This window comes from Zosterops lateralis (assembly GCF_965231275.1).
Source record: "Zosterops lateralis genome assembly, chromosome: 6".
Lineage (NCBI taxonomy): Eukaryota > Metazoa > Chordata > Aves > Passeriformes > Zosteropidae > Zosterops > Zosterops lateralis.
In genome coordinates this window covers 33,581,074-33,604,918 of record NC_139761.1, presented here as the reverse complement: position 1 = coordinate 33,604,918, position 23,845 = coordinate 33,581,074, and the positions used below count along the sequence as shown (strand labels likewise).

Sequence of the window (23,845 nt, the reverse complement as noted above, 5' to 3'; positions counted from 1 at the left end):
CAGCTGGGTGAAAAACTATGACAAAAGGAATCTTGTCCCATTTCCTGCCTGTGCTTCATTCACTAATGAGCACTGCTCTGGGTCATTCTCAAGATTTCTTCATCTGTTGTTGTCTCGTCTGCAAAAGAGGCACCCCAGCAGTGGAGCTGTTGTCAGCTTGTCTTGAGAGTTTATTCTGCTGCCTCTCACCCTTGCAGCTGTGTGGGATTTTAAGAGCCTGGCTGTAAACAACTCCATATTTTGTGCTTCTTTTTGGATGACTTGAAGGCCAGTCTAAGGCCAGATGTGTTTGCTGGTGTAATCTGTTTCTCATTTCTTCTGATAAATGCATATCTCAACAACTAATAATAAAGTGAAATCAGGATTTATCTGTTGTATTCTTCAGTTTGATTTCTATTGGACAGAAAATGTTAATAAAACATAGCTAAGTCCTCAGCCTCTCTTTTCTTCCTGGAGTGCTTGAAATGTTCACTGAACTTATCCCTACAAATAAACAACCAGGCTGGAGAATCTGATGCCATTTAACTCCTGCTGTACCAACCAATATGCCTCCTGCTAGCTTGTGGAAACAAAAGCATTTTGCTTCTTTAAAAAACAGTTTTTCACTAACACTGTGTCATCTACTCTTGTTTCTTTTGTCAGATCAGCTCACTTGATTTCTTCCTGGTAACAGGTTTACTCTTTTTAACAGGATTCCTTTAAAAAAGGCTTCTACCTGTGCACAGGCAGGATTCAGGATAACTGTTCTGTTATCAAGTCTAATCCATTGGTGAGAAAACTCATTAGAGGAGGCACATAAGGACTGCACCTTTTTCCTCATGTCCAGGGTTCAGTAAGTCTCTATCCAAGGAAAAGGAAGAAATCACACCCAATTTCATTGTATCAAGGTGTTGTCTTTTGATTTCTGTTGTTAAATGTTATTGTATTAGCCTTCCCCCTCCAAACAGGTCTAAAGGTGAGGCAGCGGGAAGGGGAATGCTGTAACAGCTTTGCCTACCCCCCTCCAGGCCAAGAAATGTACTGCTGCAGTGCAACACAGAACTCTGCTGCCCATGGTTCTCTTCTTTTCAATTAGATCATGGCCTTATCCACTACCACCTCCCATATCTATATATAATGGGATCATCACTCTTAATTAAAACCACTGCTGAAATCTGTCAAAGATACTGCTCCAACACAAAGTAATTCTATCAGGCATGGCTTTGATAGCATCCTTCCAATCCTCTTGTATCCGCTACCTGGTTTTTTACATCCTCTGCAAGTTGAAATTATTATAGATAGATATGGATCATAAAACCAGTTTATATAAAGAAAGTCATAGGGTTGTCCTTTATCCAAGAAGCCTTTCAGATAAATGCTCTAGTTTCATTCCAAAAGAGATTTTGCCAAGCTCTCTAGCTCTAAGAGGAAAAGGAACTCTTTTCACAGTGCTAGGCAGCTCTAATCACATACGCATCAAACCAGCACGTACTTTTATAATTGTTCCCTGACAGTATTCAGCAGTTCATCTCTTGTCTTCAACTGCATTAATGAATGTTCTAGTTCTGTTCAGCAAAGAAGTCACCAAAAACCTAAGTAAATTCTATTTCTTCCATGACTCTTCAGATTTATTTTAACACCCAAGTACAAAAACTGTAACTGTGTACATAAGCCACCCTGACTGGCCTAACTGAAGACAACTGTTTAAACTGGCAAAGACACAATTTATTCTATTAAAACCAATCACGATGATATGTGAGAAGAAAAGAAGTCTTCTTAGCTTTTAGGAAACAAATAATTTTAGTAATTAGGAAAACAAAACAAACACAAAACATTTGTATTTGTAAACTGAGTATACTTGTGGCTTGACTAAGATGTGCTAAATCTAATCTTGGAATTTTTTTCTTCAAAGAAGCCCCACACTTCAAGATGCTATAAGGTAGGAAAACCAAGTATAGGCAGGGTCATTTCCACACTGGCCCATGTGGATTTTCAGCATTTTACTGAGCTGTTGTATCTATTATATGAAATAAAGACCAACCTGTTTTCAGAAGGCTACTTTTGTGAGTGGTCTGAATTAATTTTATTTCTTAATTTAATTTCCCAGGACATTCAGAAGCTTTTTTCCATTTTCTGCGTTGAACTTAGTGGGTTTACAGAGCCACAATACCAACAACATAACACAGTATTTATTTCTTCCTGTATCCAGCATGATTTTACACACAAATTGATGATACCTCAAATATCTAATTTGAGCCTGGCCCTAATATTTCTTACACTTGATCGTCTCAGTAGTTCCATGGGAATTTCCCCATTCTCTGCATTCTTACCAAATGCTCTCACTCTGACAAATCACCAAGCCCTCAGATCACTTGCATTAAACAAAACAAGGGTATTTTATCTAAATAATGTTCTTTCTATGTCTACAGTAATGTTGGTAGGGCTTTCACAAAACATAGTGTTGTGAGAACAATTTGATTTCAGGATTATGGAAACAGACTCTAACATAAATGTGTGGAAGTGTCATTTTGTACATCATGCACCATGGTAACCTTGAATTTACAGGAAATCAATGCAAGGATGCACCTTTAATGGGAGACAAGGCTGATATGTATTTGTGGGGTGCTTTTATTTTCTGTCCAGAAATTTCAAAGCATCATATACAAAGAATGAACCCTGTATATCAGAATCAAAATATGCACCTACGTTTTTCAAACCTCCCAACACCACAGCATTGCCTCTAATGGGATGCAAATCTGCTTCTCCAGTGTCTCTTGGTATGCAGAGATAGTACATGGACTAGACAAAGCCTGAGTAGGACTAACACACAGGCAAGCTAAGAATAATTTCATGATTGCAGGGGTATCTTTAAATTGTAACCTGAGGTTAGCTGATGACACAATCATTGTCTGAGTCATCTGAAAATCTCAAACAATGGCTCTGAGCATGGTAAACTTTATCACTAATCTGACAGTGTGTCATCCTCATGACTTGATAGATGGGGAGAGGGACAGCAGGAATTCTGCCACTTCAGCAGACAAATCTGTGGGTGGAGCAGGAACAGAAAAGTACAGTAAACGTGACTCAGTCTCTAGCAGATACATACAACAACATGACTGAACTTCACACTCAGGACATTGGGTGCCTGTCACATTCAATAAGGAAATGGCATCTCTTACTGCTCCTATGGTGAGCAACAACGCAGAGGAAGAATCAAATGGCAGAGAAGCAGCCAAGCAGAAGTGTCAGGGTTTAAAATGAAGTTTTTAAAATCTCACATGACCTAAATAAATACACTGACATACCTGATTTGGGGCTGTCATGAAAGGGAAGCCTAGTCTTTAGATAAACAGAGTGTCCACCCTTAACCTTCTGAACTATCAACTTTCCTCATCTAATACTGCAGAAAGGTTATGTTGCAGTGCCCTGTGCTTCCTCACATTTAAAGTTAAGGTAGCCAAGGGCAACAAAGACTCCTTCCTCTCCAGCCTGATAGCAGAGCTCTTCCTTCCTTTTGTTCACATGGAGAACAAACACTGAGTTGAACAATAACAGTGGATGCTTCATTATGATGCTCTCTTGGGCACCCAGCCCTGGTTAGCATTATCTCACCCCTTGGTTTTGTTTTAAAGGAAACAGTGAATGGTCTTTTCAATTGCTGGTGTTTCAAGATCAACATTAGGTCTATTTCCTCTGTTTTCAAGTTTCCTTATTTTACCAACAATATGTGGCAATATGAAAGAAAAAAAAAAAAAAAAAAAGACACCCAACAAACTGAGAAAGCTTCCAGTCTGAGGCAAGCAGTACCAGAAGGCCAATTAAATGAGCTTTCTCTGTAAATTAATGCCACACTGTTGGCTGCTGCCCTCAGTGGGCCAGCTCTCTTACCCCTTCTGCCAGAAGAGGCCTTGAGTTTGCAAATTCAGTTTGTGTATGAAGTTTTCCTGTGCCCTTAAGTGATAGAGCAGTAGATGATGTTCTTCCTGAGCCCAGGCATCTGGGACCAGCTTGAGGGACACCTTACTCCCTTTGTGCTCAGATGTTACAGTGGAATTTAGTTCATTCTACACTAGGGTAATCAGGGCTTGCTCTGATTTCTATCCATTACTTAGGAACCTTTCCTAGGGCATGACAAGTCTTCCAAATGAAAATCAAACTGTGACTCAGGTGGCTGCCCATCCTTGCTGCTGCTACCTTGTACTGCTAGCCAAACTGGCCCACTTGGCTATGGTCAGTTGTGTGACCAGTCATTCCCCAGTTCAGCCTAACATATATTTGAGAGAAAAAGGGAGAGAAAACCTGTTTCTCAAGGAAAAAACAGTATTCTGGACGAATAAAAGCTACTTCTGCTAAACTCTAATAAAGTCCTATCCAGTATTACTCAGCTGGAAGGACTGCAGTGACGAAGCAAGGCAACAATTGTAGGGGAAGGAAGGCAGAAAGGCAAAGAAGAAACAACATACCTTTGAGCTCTGCTGTGCTCTGCGTGAGGCCCTGCCTCTGTATCAAACATGAAGGTAGCCAGGATCACATAACAGAACTATCAAAGTTATGCTTTAACCATCCTGATTTAGTGCTTTTAGCTTTTACTACCACATTAGAATACATTGGCTTGATTTTCAAAGGTAATGAGCACCTACAGGTCCCACTGCCTTTGGTGACAGCTGCAGCTCTAAAAATCAGTTTAAGATAGTTTGCATTTTGAGAAGAACTGAAGGAAAATAAAAGGCCTATTGTGCAGATATGAAGAGTTTAAACACTGCTGATTGGTGGTCTATGAGTCCCTTCCCTTTTCAAATGAATTTCACTTCATGTTTTGTTTGGTTTTCCTGTTGATGCATCCTGCACCCTCCAGTGCTAAGCTGGTGGGATCCAACATACTTTTCCTGGCATGTGGTGTTTAAAATAAGAGACCTCAGCAATCGGATATCCTCAGCATTTCCAGCTATTGAACACAATCATGAGTGCTGTGATCCAATTTCAGAGCAGAAGAGGAAAGATATAGACTAATATTCTCCCTGTGCTGGTATGGGGCAGACAAAAGAAAACTAAGCAAACAGGATGTTCTGCTCCTCTGTGGACTTCAGCAAATGCAGACAGGATATGGTTTAGCTTACAGCTAGGACTCACAGCTGCAATGTATGTGCCTGCTGCCCAATACCTCGTTTGGGGTAATTCACCTACAGCACAAATATAGCATGAAGAAAAGTAAGAGACATGGTGTGCAGCTCCCACCTGTCATGTCTCAAGACTGAAGTCCTTCATCAAGCATATGAAGCCTGAAGGAGGAAGGCAATATTTATATATGCTACATCCTATCCCTAAATTCACTCAGAACATCTTCACCAATGCAATACTTGCTGTTCACAACTTTGGATTTCAGTTTGTTTATTCTAAACCTATTCACTGAACAGTAAGGCATATCTCAGCTGAGGTCTCCACAACAGCACACAGCACTCAGTTCAGACTATTCAGACTCTAATATTACCCAGCATTTTCTGGAAACATCACTCCTCACATCTCAGCTGCTGCTTCTGAGAAGTGCACCTTCACAGAGCATTGGATGGCATGGATGACTGTTTCTGTAGTTGAAAAACTAGGAAGTTGAAATGAAAATGAGATTCAGCAGACGATGAAGTAAAATCTTTTCAATAACATCTTTTGTTAACTGTTAACTGTAGCATCATTTGCCTTTGCTTCCTCTTTGCCCCTGCAGGTTTGTGCTGCCTTGCCTTTGTGCAGACTCTCTAGGGTTATTCAGGTGGCAAACCAAGGAGCAGCCTGGGCTGATAACACTCCAGCAAACTGCTGACTAACCTTCTTGCCTCTCTTATCCCTACAATGCTTCTTTAACTCATTTGGCCCTGAAATTTAATCTCAAAAGTTTTTCAGGGGTCTTCACAGAACTGAAAGGACCAGGTTTGGTTTCATTACAATATAAACACTGAGGAGCAGTGCTAAAGTTCAAAGGAACTCTGCAGAAAATATTTTACAGTAACTTTACAGCCCAATACTATGAATTTTAGGGAATGACTGTAATGAGAAAAAGCATTTGAAGTAAACTACTGTTTGCTGAGAGGGTTTATCACATGTGCCTGTTTCTAAGAAAGTGCTACATATTCCTATTCCATCTTATCAAGATAGATTTAAGATTATATGAGAAGATAATTTAAATCTGTGACAGGGCAAGTGAACACATCAGATGCAGTGATACATGAGGTTGTTTGGGGTTTTTTAATTCTCGAAATATAGAGAAAGTTTCAAAGAAAAACGGCACTGGGGTCAAAGCAGTGGAAGTCCTATTTGTAAAGTGTTATCCCTGTGCTAGTAAGCCTTTCCTCAGGCAAAATTTTCTAGTTTAGATTAAGTGTTATTCAAGTGTGCTTGCTTACACAGAATTGCAACTCTGGAGATTTCCAGAGTTTAGATTGTAGGTAACTCTTGGATCTCCTTAGCAGAGGGAACAATAAAGTGTCCAGCATTTCTCTTTGGAAAACAAGCTGTACACTTAGGGATTTTACAAGCTTTTAGTAACATATAAATTGCTATAGCTAAAGAAAAGTTGCATGCATTACCAAGGGTAAGTCATTTAGGTCATTGTCCTCTATTGTTAACTATATTTTCACAAGATCAAATTACATCAGTGATGACTTCACCAAATAAGTTAGTAGTGAAAACCTGTACAGACATAACATGTGAGGATAGCAAAAGAAACTTAGTTGTGCTTATGTGAGAAAAGAAAAAAAATCACAGTGAGACTTAACTGTCTTTTACTTTCATAAGCTGCACACAAAAGCATGAGACTCTACTTTGGCTGAAAAACATGTTTTTGAACAGGCATTTATTTGACCTCCTACTTATGAATATGTTCATTTAAGAACATTAAGTCCATTTAGGTACATTTGACCTTATTTTACAGATCTGTAGCTTGAAAGATGCAACATCTACATTAAATCCAGGCAATTACTAGTGAAGTCTTAGTCTTCCATGACAATGTTCAGTTCCCAGAACAATATATTGTCACAAATCACAGACACTACCTCTAATCAACAGACAATTACACTCCTTATGTTAAAAGCCTTTTGGAAAAAAGGCCATTTGCTTTAGCACTATGCTGAAAACCCAGGGGAGCAGCCCACTTTGATCAGGAATTCATTACAGAGAGCCTGGTAAGGAGATTTCTCTGAAGTGAATCATTCTGTCCCAGGAAGCCTATGCCAGCCCTGAAAAGAGGGGAACAGACTTACACTCTCCAGCTCATTGTTTTAACAACACTGGTGTAAAAGAAATTAGTTTTGATTCACACTTGTGTAAATGAGAACAGATCTGGCACACTGCTGGCACTTAAGCTTTTTTTTTGTATTACATTTAGTAGAACTTCAGACAAATTAAATGCTAGCACTTCAGTTGCAATCTAGTAAAGCATTTAGGGACATGTTTGGCTTTCAAGTGCAAGAGAACAATATGGTATCTTCAGTATTTTTACATGCATCTTTAGAAATAAACAGGTAATTCAAAACATTGTGCTAAACTGGATTTATCCAGCATAATATCCTCTCACAAGCTCACAGGAAAAAGTACAGCCAGAAACTTTACCAATCTACTGCCTATCTACTATGCCACTATGTGAAAGGTCATGTTTGTAGAGAGAAACATTTAATTTTATTGAAATGACAGTTTATTTGGTTTCTACTGGATATAAACTCAGGATGCCTCTAGTCCTCCTTCACCATTAAAATGTTTTCCTCCCATTTCTCATCGTTAACATTTTTAATTGGTTTTGCATCTGTACTCTTTCTCTGCCCTTCTTCATTTGACAGCTGTGGAGTTTTGCTACTCCAGCAAGGCTTTGGCAGTGCTGCTGCAGAGCAGTAGAGCAATTCCCATAAACCCATCTAATGAGGAGGACACCCTCACCCAAGCAAACACTGTTTCTGGCCCAGGTTTAGTAACCCACTCCTCAAAATGCATGAATTGCCTGAACAAAAGGACATTTTCCTTTATGTCAGCTATATCTGTGTGGGTGATTTTGCAGGCATTGGGATGATGGCAGTCTTATTTTTTCTCATGCCTTACTCCCAGGATGGACTTAACCTACCAAATGATAGTGCTTCTTTGCTCGCATTATTACAAACCTGTTAGAAATAACATGAGACTTTCAGTGTCCTGTAGGGAATACCGCAAAAACAGTTCCACCCTACAGAGATCCTAACAATGATCAGTTCATCTTTATCCCTCCAATGGGGCTGGAAATCACCAGTGGCATTGCTAACCTTTTACCATCTCAATAGCAATGCACAACTCTATTCCCATTAATCTGTCTTCTACCCATTCACACATCAAGTACAACCCTGCTTCATTTTACAGATTATATCCATGTTGCTCCAGACAAAGGTCACTTTATAGTTACAGTTCTTCAACTGAATAAAAGCTTTTGATGCAGTAAATAATTGTCTTTCACTGTTCAAACTCACACAATACAATACAAATAATGCTGCCCTTTCTTTCAGAATTCCTTTTCTACCTCACTACTTGTTTCTTTACAAAATAAATTGAGGCACTTTTCACTTGCTTCAGCCATAGAAATTAGTTATAGCACTTTGGAGACAGTTTGCCATGCTGCACTACAAACTCAGACCCTCTGCTATTTTGAGATCAAAATGAGCCTCTTTCACTACCTTAGTGACAAATGAAACATAACGTACCAAGGTTTCCCTAGATTTAGCTGTTACTAGATATTTTTCCATTATTACTGTTAAACATAAGACACTTTCTTCCAAGTGCCACATTCTTTTGTTTCTACATATAATAAGTTACCTGCCTCAATGGGACATTACATGCAAGGTGAGCACATTTGTGTTCAGACAGGTTTTGTGCAGTGGAAAAGAGGGCAGCAGAAAAGGTGGATTAATCAACAAATTATCCAGTACTGCGGCACAACCCCCAAACTCTTCCCTTTGACAATACACAGTATTCTGTTTTTTCTTTGAATAGTGAGGAGAGCCAGTCAGCAGGAGACACAAAATTTTGAGGTTAAATTTACAGACAGTTATACCTTTCTTTCAAAAATGAAGAGTAAAACATAGCAAGATAAATCATAACACCAAGTACACTCATGAAAAATGGCAACCTTTTACCAGCAACAGTAAGCTAGCACTGAAGGTCATCACAAGAACTGAGGCCAAAAGCTGAAGGCAGACAAATTCTAATCTGAAATACAGAACAAGGGTTTTGCAGCAAGGTAGCTAAAACTTGAAAACACTGCCAGGGCAAGCCAGGAGCTCACATTTCTTTATGTCTGCAAGTAATAGTGATTACTTTTCTAGAAGAAATGATTCAGTGCAACAAAGCTATCAGGTACCTGAAGGCAAGATGTATGATATATGGGAGGTCAGTTTGGATGAACTGATAATTCTATCCATCCTTAAACTCTGTGAAACTATATCATTACGCAGAAGCAAGTCCTAGCTCACTAATATAATTTGCCCTATGTTTTCAGCGCCTCTGAGTTTTTTCTGTGAAGAGCAACGTTAATCACTTAGTTAAAGCATTCAGTCCCAGTAGACTCTTCAGCTGGCAAACAGCCACCGTGTCCCAGTCTCCTTTCACAGCACCATCCTCTTGGTAACAGAAAACATTTGCTCAAGTAAGATGGAATGAAACTTCCACAAACGCTGAACTGTTGGTAGGTAACAGCTCAGCTTGTTGCTACCTTGTATTTATACCCCAGAACGCTGCTGCTTTTAAAGCTAGACTTGGATGATCACCCACAGAATACAGCTTCAAATCAGTTTCATTCAGCCTATCTTTTTTGCACATGTGTGCACAAAGGTAAGTAGCATCTTCTAGTTCAGCACCCAGTATGTGCTACGTTGAACTTCAATGAAATTACAATTAGGCAAGAGCAGCTCAAAATTTCTTGTGACTGTTATACCAGAACAGAATTACCAGCTAGCAATTTCCAATCAAAACAGGAATTATATCATAGCCAATGAGAAAAATCATCTAGTCTTAATCAAGTAGATCTGGAACTCTTTTAATTTTATTCTTCTTTTTAATGGTATGACTTCATTCACTGCAACTGGTATATTGAAAAAGGGAATCCACAGTAAGTTCTTAGGAAACACAAGCTGACAGTAAAACTTCCAATATTTTGCAGTGCATAGAACCAGGTTTCTGCCTTTTTGTCTAAGATCTCTACAAAATAGATATTGGCTGCCAGACTGGATTCTGCATTCACAATTCAGGTTCATCAAAGAATGACACTGTACAGCATGGCAGAACATAACATGACGTCGCATTGCAATGTGAAGGCAACTGAAGGTATTTTTGGGGTTGCAGTCCACTCCCTCTATAGCACAGAGCAATCTGAAGCAATGAAAGTAGGAAGCTGAAGACTTGTCTTGCTAAATTTCTGACTGTCCAATCTTGCTTTTCAATCATCACATTTCATTTCTCTAGTCTGAAACTGGAAATAAAAGAGTGAGTGCATAAATGGCTTCTCCTCATCCCTGAACACTTCAAGCTTATAAAAGCAAAGAAGTTTTCTGCAAGGAACCCTCAGGCAGCCTGGAGATCTCCTCTGACAATAAGAGAAGCAGTTGTGCCTTCACTAGGGTCTCCTCCAAAAATTTCTCTGCTTGCACTGAGGCCATGAGATGCAAAGATACCAGGGAAACAGAGCAGCAATTTACACTGACAAAGAGGATTTTGATACACTCCTCCAAATGGGGCAGCATTACCATCTTAATAGCCTTTTGCTCTCAGCCCTCTTCCTGAGGACGCTGGAGATTTTTGCAAATGGAGAACAGTTCCGCTTCCCATTTTAACCGCAACAATAGCAGAAGGGCTCCTTAAACTGCATCAAATAGCGGTCTGTGAAATCCCTAACTAGCCGCACTGCCTCTCCTGCCGTTTTATTATCCTCCAGCCCACAGAACAAAGCGGGAAGGAGCTCCTCCTCTTTTTTCTTTTTTTTATTTTTTTAGCCTATTCCACACATCCTAATCCCTCAGAGGTGGCAATGGAAATTGCTTGTGGAACTGTTAAATCACACTTTCACTTTGTCTTTCATTCCCCATTCACCCTCACTAATCAGGGAGCTTCCAGCCACATTTTCCGATATCAATTTGTTTATGGCCTATTGGTTAATGGTCCCGGGATGGGACCCCCTGAGTAAAAAGAAAGAATCCTGGGCACTTCAGCCAGCTGCTGCTTCTCACCAGTTCCCACATCCATCCACTTGTTCCCATCAGCCACCCTGAATGTGCTCACCTCCTGACACCAAAGGAATTAAACAACAAAGCCTGAACGGGAGAGTTGCCTTTGCCATCAGGCTGCGGGACAGATTCCACTTGTTAGCACTGTGCAATGTCCCTCCTGTCATCTTACCTTCATCCAGCTTCCCTTCTGAAAGAAGCACCAAGTAAAATTCTCAGAAAAACTCTAGCCTCTCTTGAACAAGGCAGCCTGGTGCCACTTTCTGCACCTTATCCAAACCAGACATTTCCTGGTGATTTGCTCACTTCCTCTTTCCACAGAAATAATGATCACTGAAATGTGATGAGACCATTCAATATTTACTTTTACAAATCAGTGAGATGGTTCATGTGAAAGTGCTTACAAGTCTCTGTAAAAGAGTCTGAGGCATGTTATCAGGGGAACCATGCCCCTCCCTGCTACCCATCTTGGAGGAAAATATCTAAAATAGAAACATAATGATGTAGTCAGAAAGTAATAAAAGGCTCATACAGAGAAGACATTCTAGTTGCCTTTCAAAATGCACAAAGAATGATATCAAGACATCAATTACTTAAAGAAATCCAAACTGGTATTTTATCCATTTGTAGAAAAATGGCAAATGATGTTTTAAATGTACACCCCAGAAACATATGGATATAGGGAAAAGAGCAATTGCCACACTTTTAATACAGTGATATCCTCCTCAGTGTGCTGTTCCATCATTATTACCTGTAACCAGGCCCATTTGTTCTTTAAAGGTATGGTTCAGTCCTGGGAAAGCTATATTCATGGCTCACAGAAAAGAGCTGAAAAAATTAAGATTGTCTCTGATTGTCTCTCTCCCTGTTTCTGAAATGGGAAAACTTTCTTTCCCAAAGTTTCACTACATTAGTGCTTGAGGACAGAGCAGGAAATTGTCTGCCTTTTTAAATAATGACCAGAAACATCTATGTAACTCAAGATATCCAAGATAGAAAAGTAGCTTATCATCTGCCCTATACTGAAATAAAACACATCAAGACCAACTCTTGCAAGTAACCTCAGTTTAAACTAAAAAAATTTTTCTAGTTCCTGTAGACTTTTAGAATTACTGGTACCAAATAAAGCAAATCGAGTGTCCAAAATGCTGTCTAAGAATATACTGAAAATAGTATCCAAAGGCTTAGGAAACACTGCATAGACACCTCCCCCCATTACAATTATGTAGATGTATCAAATGGAAGCAAAAATGCCCCATGAAATATTTCCATTTCTTTTGTTTTCTGACATTTTGCATCACCTTAGACGTAAGCATATTGTGTCACTAGGAAATAGAAACATGTCATTAGTCTGGTACAGCCTGTTTGAATGTGAGAAATGTGCAAACAGCAGGAGGAGATCTGTTCACATCCCTCACAATGTCCATAGTGCCTCGGGATTAGTGATTCTCCATCACTGGAAACTGAGAACCAGCTATACTCACTTGTCCTATTGCCCTGGCTGTATATCACAGTGTCCTCCCTGAACAGAAAGTCACAGGCACTGACAAGTTTTATTCAGTCTGTTAAACTGATGCACTGATAAGGAGCCAGGCTGCATATCAAAAGACATCAACTCAACAAAATTGATCTATTAATGTTTGTCAAAAAGTAAGGATGTTTGTTGGGATAAATGGGAAAAGAAGTGAAGAGTTAAACTTCCCTCTTTGCTGTATCTAGAATGATTCAAGACACAGCCATGAGGAATCCTAGTTCCCTGTCATCAAGGAGTATCCAGCTTTTCAGCATACCACTTCATATCCTAGAGAATCTGAGGATAATTTAAGACCATAGGGCATTAGCATTAAAATGTTCACAAAAATAGAAATCAGATATTAATTTCCTGTATTTTTACTGATGCCAAGCCATTTGCTAAATGGCTTTGCTAAGAACCATTTATTAGAGCAGGTTATTAATGATAGCTGGGTATGTTTCTCCTGAAGAAACCTATCCCATAGGACCCCACGTTACCCAACCATTCCACTTTACCTTGGAGGAAAACAGGGAGCCCTGGTTAATAATTTCAGAGCCCATGTCTAGATCCATAGCAATATGCAAGACCTAATTTAGTGTAATCCAAGAAAAAACAGTGAATTCGGCAGAACGTTCCCCTTGTTAAAAAGAATGTTTAAATGTGTGGGATTTTAATTCAGTATAAACAGCACCATTTTCAACAATAGTTGTATCTACATTCAGTCTGCTTAAAATACTAATTGAAAAGGCAAAATAACAATGTTCTGGTCTTACCCTGAAGAACCAAGCCTGATTTCTCAATGGTGTAGAAAAAAGTGGAGAATGGAGCAACAGGGGATTTAGCAACCAGGAGCTGCAAAACAAATGTATGATGTAAGTATGCATCTTCATAACATACTGATCAAAGCTCAAATCTGCAAAAACATCTCACCAGATTTAACTTCCAGAAGTAGTAAAGCATACTTCAGAAATAACATGTGGTTATTGATCTAGCCCTGTCACTTGTAAGTAGTTGAGATCTTCTCATACACATATATAGATCATCCTGCAATTTTAAAAGGATTTACAGGTCCTAAAAAAACGCTGTCATGAAAGCAGTAAGTTCTGCTTGTCTTGCTGGCATCCTGTTAAGCTTAGTCATTCCTGCTGGTTCAGGCTTTTGCACTCAGAGATGATTTTGAACAAAACTACTACTGCCATATACAGGCAATTTTTAATTGCCATTAGCCATTCCACAGATACGCCCCCTTGGCTTCTCCAAGAACTCCACCCACTGTCTTCATCCAGCCCCTGGAAGCAGCAAGCCCACTCATGGGTCATCACACTGGGGATGGTAACATGCTATTGCAAGTATCTGGATGTCCTCTTCTGCAAAATGGGTCATGACCATGTCAAGTTTTCTTCAAGGATCTTGTCCTTGAAATACCAAAATAGGAACTGGGACTCCCTCAGGGGAGGTGTACAGAGCAATTGAATTTAGCTTGGTGTTTGGGTGACACCAGACATAAACCAAGCTCCCTGGCTCCACTATGGTAGAACCGTCCTCCGTGGAAGATGAGCTGCAGCAGAACTGCAGAGACAGAAATGGGCTTGTTAGCAGAGTAGGGAATGTGGGGCCTGCAGGTGGCAAACTCACACAAATGTGCCAAGCTTTACCGCTTGCCTGTTTGATTTTTGCTCATTGCCAAGGACTGCTTTTCCACAGCCTGCCTAAAATAACCCTCATTCTGTCACCTGCATGAAAGTGACATTTTAATGAAAAATTTAATACACTCTGCCCAAAATGTGATCAGCAGAAATGCCCACATGGCCCTGCAGACATCACTGACAGCAAGTGGCTGAAGCAGAGAGCGTGCTGCTGCTCTGCCTCCAGCACAGAGCTGCTGAACAAACCTGAAAGATGGTTCTCACTCACCTCTTCCACAGTTAGAAAAGGCTGAGATCTGGAAACCAGCCCTCCCAGTGGTGGCTGTGTACTCTGGGAGCCTTCCTCCCTTCCTGTTTCCTGGGGGCATGGTTTGGGTGGATGGTTTCCCTTCGGCTCCTGCTGAGCTTCAGCAGGGATGTGCTCCCAGCAGGCTAGTCTGGCAGAGCCTGAGTTGTGAGGGCTGAGGACACAGAGCCAGCCTGCCAGCTCCCTTTTGGTGCACTGATTTCATCCAAGCCCTCCATGTGGCCCGTTGGGCAGTGTGCTGTGGAACCTCACACACCTCAGTGCCTAAATTCCCAAAGCCCTGTCAGATACTGCACCCTCACAGCCCATGATAGGCAGCCTTTTGTCAGATACATCCAAATACAGATAAAAATCCGATTATTTCCAAAGGGCATGCCATGATGCTGCCAAACATTCGAGCACTTGTAAGGGTCACTGCATATGAATTCTGGTTGGTGGTGCCTGTTAGTCAGTGGGGAAGCAGTGAGCAGGTTTCACAAAGTCCAAGAGAGACTACAAGAAAAACAAGGAAGTTCACCTTCACCAAAACTGCTCACATTTCCCTGCAAAGTCAGACAATATTGAATAACATACAGACATACAGAACTGGGACATTTAATCCTAAGTGTAAGAATAGCAATATCAAGCACCAGAAGTTTGAGCTGTGCAGTGTCTTTGAGTATCCAAAAGATTTGACAGTAAATTCTGCTGCAGCATCAAGGTTCATGTGATTTTCCTGTAGCACTTTAAATGCTAAGGGTGTCTGTAGAATAGGTAGTTTCATTTGTATTTGTACATAATCTGCAGACAGGACCATGCTTAGATGCTTAGTTTTGCAACTCTTTCTCATCTGATTCTGATCTGGGCTGAACTAAAAATGTTTCCATATCTGGTTCTTCAAATGTAACCATTATTACCCACAGCTAGCTAACATTTTATGGGCTTCAGCATTTAAACCAAACATAATCTTCCTTCCTCTGTGAAAGTGAAAAATAAAGGCAGGCACATAAAGACCACAAATACAGTTGGAGAACATCAGACCAGTCCAAATGTCAATGTTTTCCTTTCTGTTTTATGAAGCTGGCAAAACCACCTCAGGATATGGTATTGTGAATACTTTGTGAATACTCCAGGTAGAAAAACTGCTGTAGTAGCTCTTTCCCCTCTTCCATGTTAATAACCATTCTCTCTGGGCTTATCTTCTGAAGAAAAGAGAGGCAAGTCACATCCCACAGGCCTGATGCACTCTAACAAAACCTGAATTCCCTTGCCTGTCATTATCACAGAATAAGCTGAGCTGGAAGAGATGCACAAGGATCATCAAATCCAACTGCCAGCCCTGCACAGGACTATCCCCATGAGTCACACCATGTGCCTGAGGACATTGTCCTAAACACCTCCTGAACTTGAACAGGCTTGGCGCTGTGACCACTGCCCTTGGGAGCCTGTTCCAGTGCCCAACCACCCTCTGCATGAATAACCTTACTCCAGTAGCTAACCTAAACCTCCTCTGACACAAGTTCAGGTCATTTCCTCAGGTCCTGTCACTGGTTACCACAGAGACAGCAGGAGGAAGACTGCCCAGAAGAAAGTAGAGTGAATAGGAGTCGCCTCCAGGTGCTTTGCACACTGTCAGTTCCAAAAATACAAGGGAGAGGATGAGGTGGAAAAACTGTGTAAACACTCAGGTAGAGTCTCCCACAACAGCTGTCTGTTTAATAGGAAAGGTCTGAAGTGAAACAGTTACAATTCTGACATCTAAGGTCAAATTTTTGGCATTCCATGCACTACTGTGCACATAAATACGAACCTATATATGCATGTGCACTAGGCACAGTTATACGTGCACATGGATAGACATTCAATAACTCTATGTACATTCTGTTACTGCATTTTTATTCAGTTACAGTATATGCATAGCTATGTATGGCAATGAAAAAATATAATAAATCACATTCTTTCAGCAGCACATCACAGAGCTCCTCTGAAAGATGACTGCAGCACAGCTACATTTGAGACTCCAAATTAGCTTCCTTTTTAGTGAAATGGAAACAGGTCAGAATATTCAAAGGTATTGCTTTATATTGAAGGTTTGCCCACTTGGAAAAAGAACCTTTAAAGTACAACTGCATATTTCACAACCAGATAGAGTACATAGAATTCATTTTTATAACATCAAACTATAGTATTTAACATAACATTAAAAAAAAGAAGTAAATATATATTTAGATTTGTTTTTCAAGCAAAACCAAGAAACTATAAAAGTTCACTGCAAACTATCCTCTAGCTGGAACAGTCAACATAGAGTAGGTTCTTACAGACAAGGAACTTATAAAGCATGGAAGAGAATATATATCAAAAAAAGAAAATTATGTTTTGAAGGCCAGGAAGTAGAAGTATAAATTAAGGATTACCAAAAATCAAGGTAATGTTGACTCTGGAAAGATTATTAACAATAGCAAAAAAGAAATAAAAGTTGAATTTATAATGAAATTACATTGGCATAGTGATTAAATATATTCCTAGATATCTGTGAAAAAAATAATCATTTTTCCTCAAGTAGGACAATACTGAAAAAGAAGAAAGGCAGGTAATGGGAATTATCCATAAAACATTGATATAGAAATAACAACTGAGTGGAATAAAAACACCAGGAATTTAGCACATTCAGCAGAGGTAGATAATATCTATCAGGAAACCATTCTAATAAACAGCATGTGAATTTAGGTCTGATAGCTAGTATTTATCAATTTTCTTTGAACTTGAAGGTGATGCAACATAACCAAGAAGCAGCAAACTTAGCAACTCTAAAACAAGAGGGGAAAAAAAGAAGTAAATTAGTGAGTTGATGCCTGTAACCTGATAGTACCATGCAGGGCTTTAGAAGAAACTTTGAAGTGAGGAATAACACAACTTGGACACAGGACTCAAAGGAATAGGTACATATGCTGATGATACTAAATTGTGAGGAGCTGTTGACTCCCTCAGAGACATGGAGAACCTGCAGAGAAACCTTGAAAATTTAGGGGACTGGGCAATCACCAAGTTTAACAACAGAAAGAGCTGGATTCTGCACCCCGGATGGAGCAACCCTGGATGTAAGGACAGCCTGGGAAACAAAAGTATGGAGATCAGCATTGTGGAGAGGCACTTGGTGGTCTTGGTCAATGGCAAGATAAACATGAGTCAACAGTGCCCTGGAAGCCAGAAGGGCCAACCCTGTCCTGGGGCAATCAGGCACACCATGGCCAGCTGGGCAAGGGAGGGGATTGTTCCCTCTGCTCTGCACTGGGACAGCCTCACCTCAAGTGCTGGGGGCAGTTTTGGGAACCACACTGCAAGAGGTATACAAAGCTATAAGAGAGTGTCCAAAGGAAGGCTATAAAGATTGTGAAGCATCTTGAGGGGAATATGTATGAGGAGCAGCTGAGGTAATTTGGCCTGTTCAGCCTGGAGAAGAGGAGACTGAGAGGAGACCTCATTGCAGTCAATAATTCCTCATGAGGATAAGAGGAGCAGCAGACACCATCTCTTCCCTCTGGTGACCAGTGACAGGATGGAATGGCTGAAGTTGTGTCAGAAGAGGTTTAGGTTGGGTATTATAACAAAATTCTCCACTCAGAGGATGATTGGGCATTGAAGAGGCTCTCTGGAGAAGTGGTCATAGCGCCAGCCTGACAGAGTTCAAGAAGCATTTGGGCCACACTCTCAGGCACATGGTGTGATCCTTGGGATGTCCTGTGCAGGGCCAGGAGCTGGACTCTGTGATCCCTAAGAGTTCCTTGCAACTCAGGATATTCTATGATTCCATGAACTAAAGTCTTGGAAAATGGGGTAAAAGAAAATACAGATGTCATGCCAGACTTACATGACATCCTTCTTTGACCTTCTTTTTAGAAGTCTGATATAAATTTGAACTCATCTCTTTGGATCTCTGTAAAGCTTTTAACACTGCTAAATAGGACCTGGAAATGAAGAAAACAAGGATAAGCACAGAAACTGGAAGACATTTAAAGGGGAAACAGTCAGTTATTGGAAAGAAGACACTTCCTGTGTGTACCTGGGATATTAGTATCTCACTTAGATTGACCAAGACAGTGGTAGTCAAGACAGTGGCAGACCCAGTTGTACAGTTGCACCACCACATACACCTGGTAAAACCAGGGATACTTGGGTGTTTCTGTACAAGACACCAGCAAGGTTTATGGGAGACTGTGTACTGTACAGGTCACTTATGGACCCAAACTGCAAGAGGTGGGCTGTATGCGGGCGAGGAGACTGGAGGGCTCATCTGAGATGGCACCAGAAAAATGTTAGCTCAGTGAATCTGGCAAAAATGAAGGCTGACAGTGTTTGTGTGTGTTAGTGAATGAGGAGAGAGGAAATTAGAGAGTGAAGCAGGAAGAAAGAGAACTTCTCAAACTGACAACACTGCCAGAAGAACAGATCTGCAGTCATGAGGAAATTTTGGCTGGAATTTTTAAAGTTCATAGCTATCAATAAAGTGAGACTCTGGAAGAGCCTCCAACTCAAAGAGGCAAAGCTAAAAAGTTAATCTGTGTTTTTAGGATTCAGATTAAAACATTTATGAAAGGGATATGAACCAGTGCCTAGGGAGCACTTCATGACTATTAAGTCTCTTCAAGTCCTGTGGGCTTCCTAACAGCATGGAAGCCCTGCCAACCCATGTTTGATGCTGATAGAACTGACAGAGTTGGAATAATGCATATTAACAATGTCTCTTGATGGCCGACATGCAGCTAAGGATCTTTGTGGTGAATAAACAAAGAAAAAGTTGCTGGTTTTCAAATACAGAACCTGTAATTTAAAGTCTTCTCATCTATATCTTCTGGTGAGCATCTGCTCCTCTCCATAAGATTCCTAAGAGGCACCTGAGGATGTGGAAAGCATATGGGATCTTCCAGAATAACTCAGAAGCACGCAGAACAGGCAGAATTGGAATTTGTAAAACTCACATATATTCAAGTATATGTCTTGTTTCAATTCTAAATCACTTCTGGCTGAAAACTGGGGAGAGTACAGAGAGATGTATTATCTGAACCTGGATCTGAATTCAGAATTATTTAGCAACAAGCTGAAACACAGATCTCTTTCCACAATCCTACTTTATAAAACTTAGGATCATGAACCTAAATTTTCAGTCCAACCTAAAAGACTTTCTCAGTTCCTTTTTCACTTCAGGGAAAGAAAGGAAAATAGAACTCCACTAATGTTCCTGATGTATGTAAAGGAATTTATTGCACCGTTTCCTAGCCAGATAAGTAAAAGATACACCTTTAGTGATAAGCACTATTTAATCAAAAATGAATCCAGGCTCCACCAATTTTTTTTTCCTATTAATACTTCAGTACAGTAAAAATTGCACCAAAAGTAACACACATTTTGAGATGAGTAAACAGTAATGGTAAGTAATAGGCTAAAGAAATTCACAGGCATTTTGATTACAAATATTTAAAAAAAATATTTAATATTTAAAAAATATTTTTTAAATAGTGAAATTTAGAAAATAGACATAGAAAAATGATGAAAGAGTACTGAGTCTTTCTAATTCATCTTGTGATACTTCTGAATGAGCTACTCATGAGCTTCTGGAATGGAATGTAAAATCCATCTACAGCTATTCTTATGCTGCTGTCTCTGTAAAGTGCAAAGGATAGAGATAGATGAGGGAAGTAAAAATGAAAGCAATTTCAAGTCTAACCTCTATAAAACAGTCAAATCTGAGTTTCCTTTCTTTTGTTTCTAGCATCACATTTCCCTGTCAAGGGGTTTGTAATAAATATTTATTATTTGACATCAATGTAGAATAAATATTAAATGACTGAAAAATCATTTCTGCCATGAGCCACACTAAGAACACAAAGGTACTATGTAAGAGGAAATACATCACCTTGATGAAAAGTGAATAGAAATTGGATAGATGCCATTAGATTAGATGAAGGAAGATAAATGTGAGACAAACAGAGCAGTTGATGAACAAAAGGCTTGGAGAGAATTGATGATGGCAGCAGAAATATTGTACATTAACGTTTGTTTTAGTTAGGGAAAGCATTATTATTAATACATTTTATTGTTTATAAACTTTATGGAAGAGATGAATCACAGAATTGATTACAGAAGCCCAGCAGAAAATAGTAATTATTGAGACAACACCTCCTGTCAATAGTGAGGAAAGTGATGAATTGGAAAATGTATTGCATGAACTTTCTGAAGGATTCTGACAACCAGAAATCAAGCTAATGTCCTGCCAAAAAAAAGTAAAGATGATGAAGGGGACAGAGTCTTATATCAAATTAGCTATCAAAATGCCAGGATGATAAACTACCAAACAGTGAAATAATAAGATGATTTTGACTGAACTATAAGCTTTCACATGATTGAAAAATTATGATTTTATAATGGAAAACTAATTATTTTAACAAAACTAATGGACTAAGATATTTCAATGAAATACTTGAGATAATCTGCTGTATTAACATTTAATACATAATTTCTATTTAGATTGGAAAGACAACCACTTTTGTCTCTTTTTTTTAATGGAAACTATTACAAGAAATTGGTTTTTAGCAATGACTGAGGAACGTAAATAAAACTAATAAATAAAACTAAAGCCTCCTTTAAAGTATGTCAGTCTCTTACCAATGAACGGATTCTCCTCTTATTTTATTCTATGTTGAGCTTTTTCTTACACTACCTTTTCTCCTAGAATCATATTATTCTTGTGTATTATACATACAAAATGCATATATGTACACTAGAGACTGAATAAAAAGCAAACCTACATTTAGAGTCAATAAATGTTTTGGAATTCAGAGACCTGTGAAAGGAGTATCGCTCTCATTATGCTTGTGGCCCTCACTGAAACAATGCTGGCTTGCTGGGATATTTTGCTAATTTGTGTTGCTAACAGCTGGTGAATTTCAGGAGAACTCTTCAGTAACACCACATTCACTTGAAAGCGCATGAGAATTGAGAAGGAAGCCTACACCATTGACAGGGTCACTCAACACGAAGAGTACTATCTCTCAAGGTTTGATTAGACTCATGTTCTAATAAAATCAATGCTAAGCTAAACAAATCTTTCCCACAATTGTGCCAAATTGACCGGGTGGACAATCTTCACGCCAGAATTTCCCTTCTTATTGTAGATCAGAAGGGTTGTTTTTTCAGCTGCAATAGAGCCCAGGAAAAAGCCAGTAAGGAAAACAACAAAGTTGATTTTGCATCAGATATCCCAGCAGACTTCATAACTGTTTTTTCTGCCCTCCCTTCTGCTTCTTCTTAGGGCCAGTGTGCCAGAATCTGATATATTCTAGAAATGAAAGCAGCAGTCCTTATTCTGCAGATAGTTTACTTTTGAGCAGGAGCTGCAACCCAGTTCCCAGGGCCAGCTCTGTTTCTCAGTCCCACAGCTCAAACTGCCTCCAGCCCACTGGAAAGGTACCCAAAGAGAGAACCAAGAGTTCCCTAAAAGGCACCAACACTGTAGTGGCATTAAGGCTTCACAGAGTTGTTCCCCACTCCCTCTTAACATTGAAGCATCCTTTAGAGCAATGGGATGGCTTTTTACAGCATAAGAGAAAAAAGGGTTGTGTTTCCTGCCAAGTCTGACCAAACACCAATGCTTGTTGGACCTTGGAGCTCTCTGAGGCTTCAATCCCACTGTGAAGTTTAGGTCCCCTGCAATCACTTACTAAGCTCGCGAGACATACCTATAAACAATAAACTTATCTCTGATGGCAAATGATTCTTTAGATAACAACGTTTTGCACTCATATGGTACTTAACCTATAGATTTTGAAAAGGTGTCAGAAGGGTGGGGAAAAAATAACCCCATTATGCACTTGGGTAAATTGAAGCTCAGAAATTAAATACAGTCCTAAAGATTTTATAGCTGATATCAGTACCAAAATCTGAATAACATTATTAAATCCTATTGCATTCATAAGCAAATTACTATAGAGTTTGACTTTATCAGGACCTTGTGTTTTCTTACGGAAACAATTATCCCCGCTCTGTATCTTCCTCCAAACCCCACTGCAAGCAAAAGCTCTCTATGCACAAATTTTCCCCTTTCAAGTAGAAGAAAGCTCAGCCACTCCAGCTATACTGTCTACACCTGTACACCCATCAGTAAGAAAGGCTACAGGCTGGGCAGGCTGTGCAATTATTGGGAATAAGGAGGTAAACCAGAGAGGCTGAGGAAAAAGAGATATATGCAGTCATTCTTCAGTCTTCCTAAACATCTAGACCCCACATATGTATTCTCCCTGTTAAAAACAAAACAAAACAAAACAAAACAAAACAGATTGAAACAGGACATGCTTAAGATGTCCTGAGCACTAGAAAGGGAACTATGAGAAGCGGGGCTACAAGCCTGCTCCAGTAATGGGAGTAGATGTGGAGTCCCTACTGCTTTCATAAATGAAAAAAACACCAACAAATAACATACACACACACACACACAAAAAAAAAAAACAAAAAAAAAAACAACAAAAAAAAAACCAAAAAAACAACAACAACAACAACAAAACCCCAACCAAAACCAGTCATCATTTGGGTTAAATTTTTTTTTTAGGAAACTATAATTTAATTTGTGCCATACACAGCACCTGAGAGATGTGGTTCTCTGAAGTCCAGCTGTTTGAAAAAGCTTTCATCAAGGCCAGGTTAATGGGCCACAACTCAATAAAATTCTTTATAGAGCAGTTTAAATGGATTGTATCCCCTCTTTCCCCACAAGAAAATCCCACCCAGAGGAAACTGTTTAGAAACAAGTTTCCTTTCTAGTACTTTATGGAAAAGCAACAATGGCAGCTAGAGACAGTTTATGAGAGGCATTCCATAAATCCAAACCAATTAGTGCAGAAAAGTAGGCAAGCAGAGTTTCTGTACATCCTAAAAATGTCCATTAACACACATCTGGAAAAAACAGCAGAGTGAATGGAAACAAAAGGCAACTGACCATCCTGCTGTCGTCTCAATCCCTTAAAATGCAGCAGCACATCTGTTTATTTTCTTTTAGTGCAATGCATACAAATTTCATATATTAAAAGCATTGCTAAAAGTGCAAAGCCAAGAATTCCCTACTTATCATCTTAAGAAAAAGTGACGGAGGGAGAAATGCAGATGCACTTAAGACATTTTTACAGGGAAAACAGCAACAATGGGTGCTGATTTG

General features: G+C 39.6%; 1 protein-coding gene across 1 annotated transcript in view; it reads right to left on the bottom strand.

Annotated features, from left to right (window-relative positions):
• RAD51B (RAD51 paralog B) overlaps window positions 1-23,845 on the bottom strand; it is a 341,877-nt gene that overhangs the window by 115,336 nt on the left and 202,696 nt on the right. Inside the window, exon 10 of the mRNA XM_083863788.1 lies at window positions 13,485-13,563. Coding sequence (XP_083719914.1) covers window positions 13,485-13,563 — 79 coding nt within the window. The remainder of the gene's footprint in view (window positions 1-13,484; window positions 13,564-23,845) is intronic.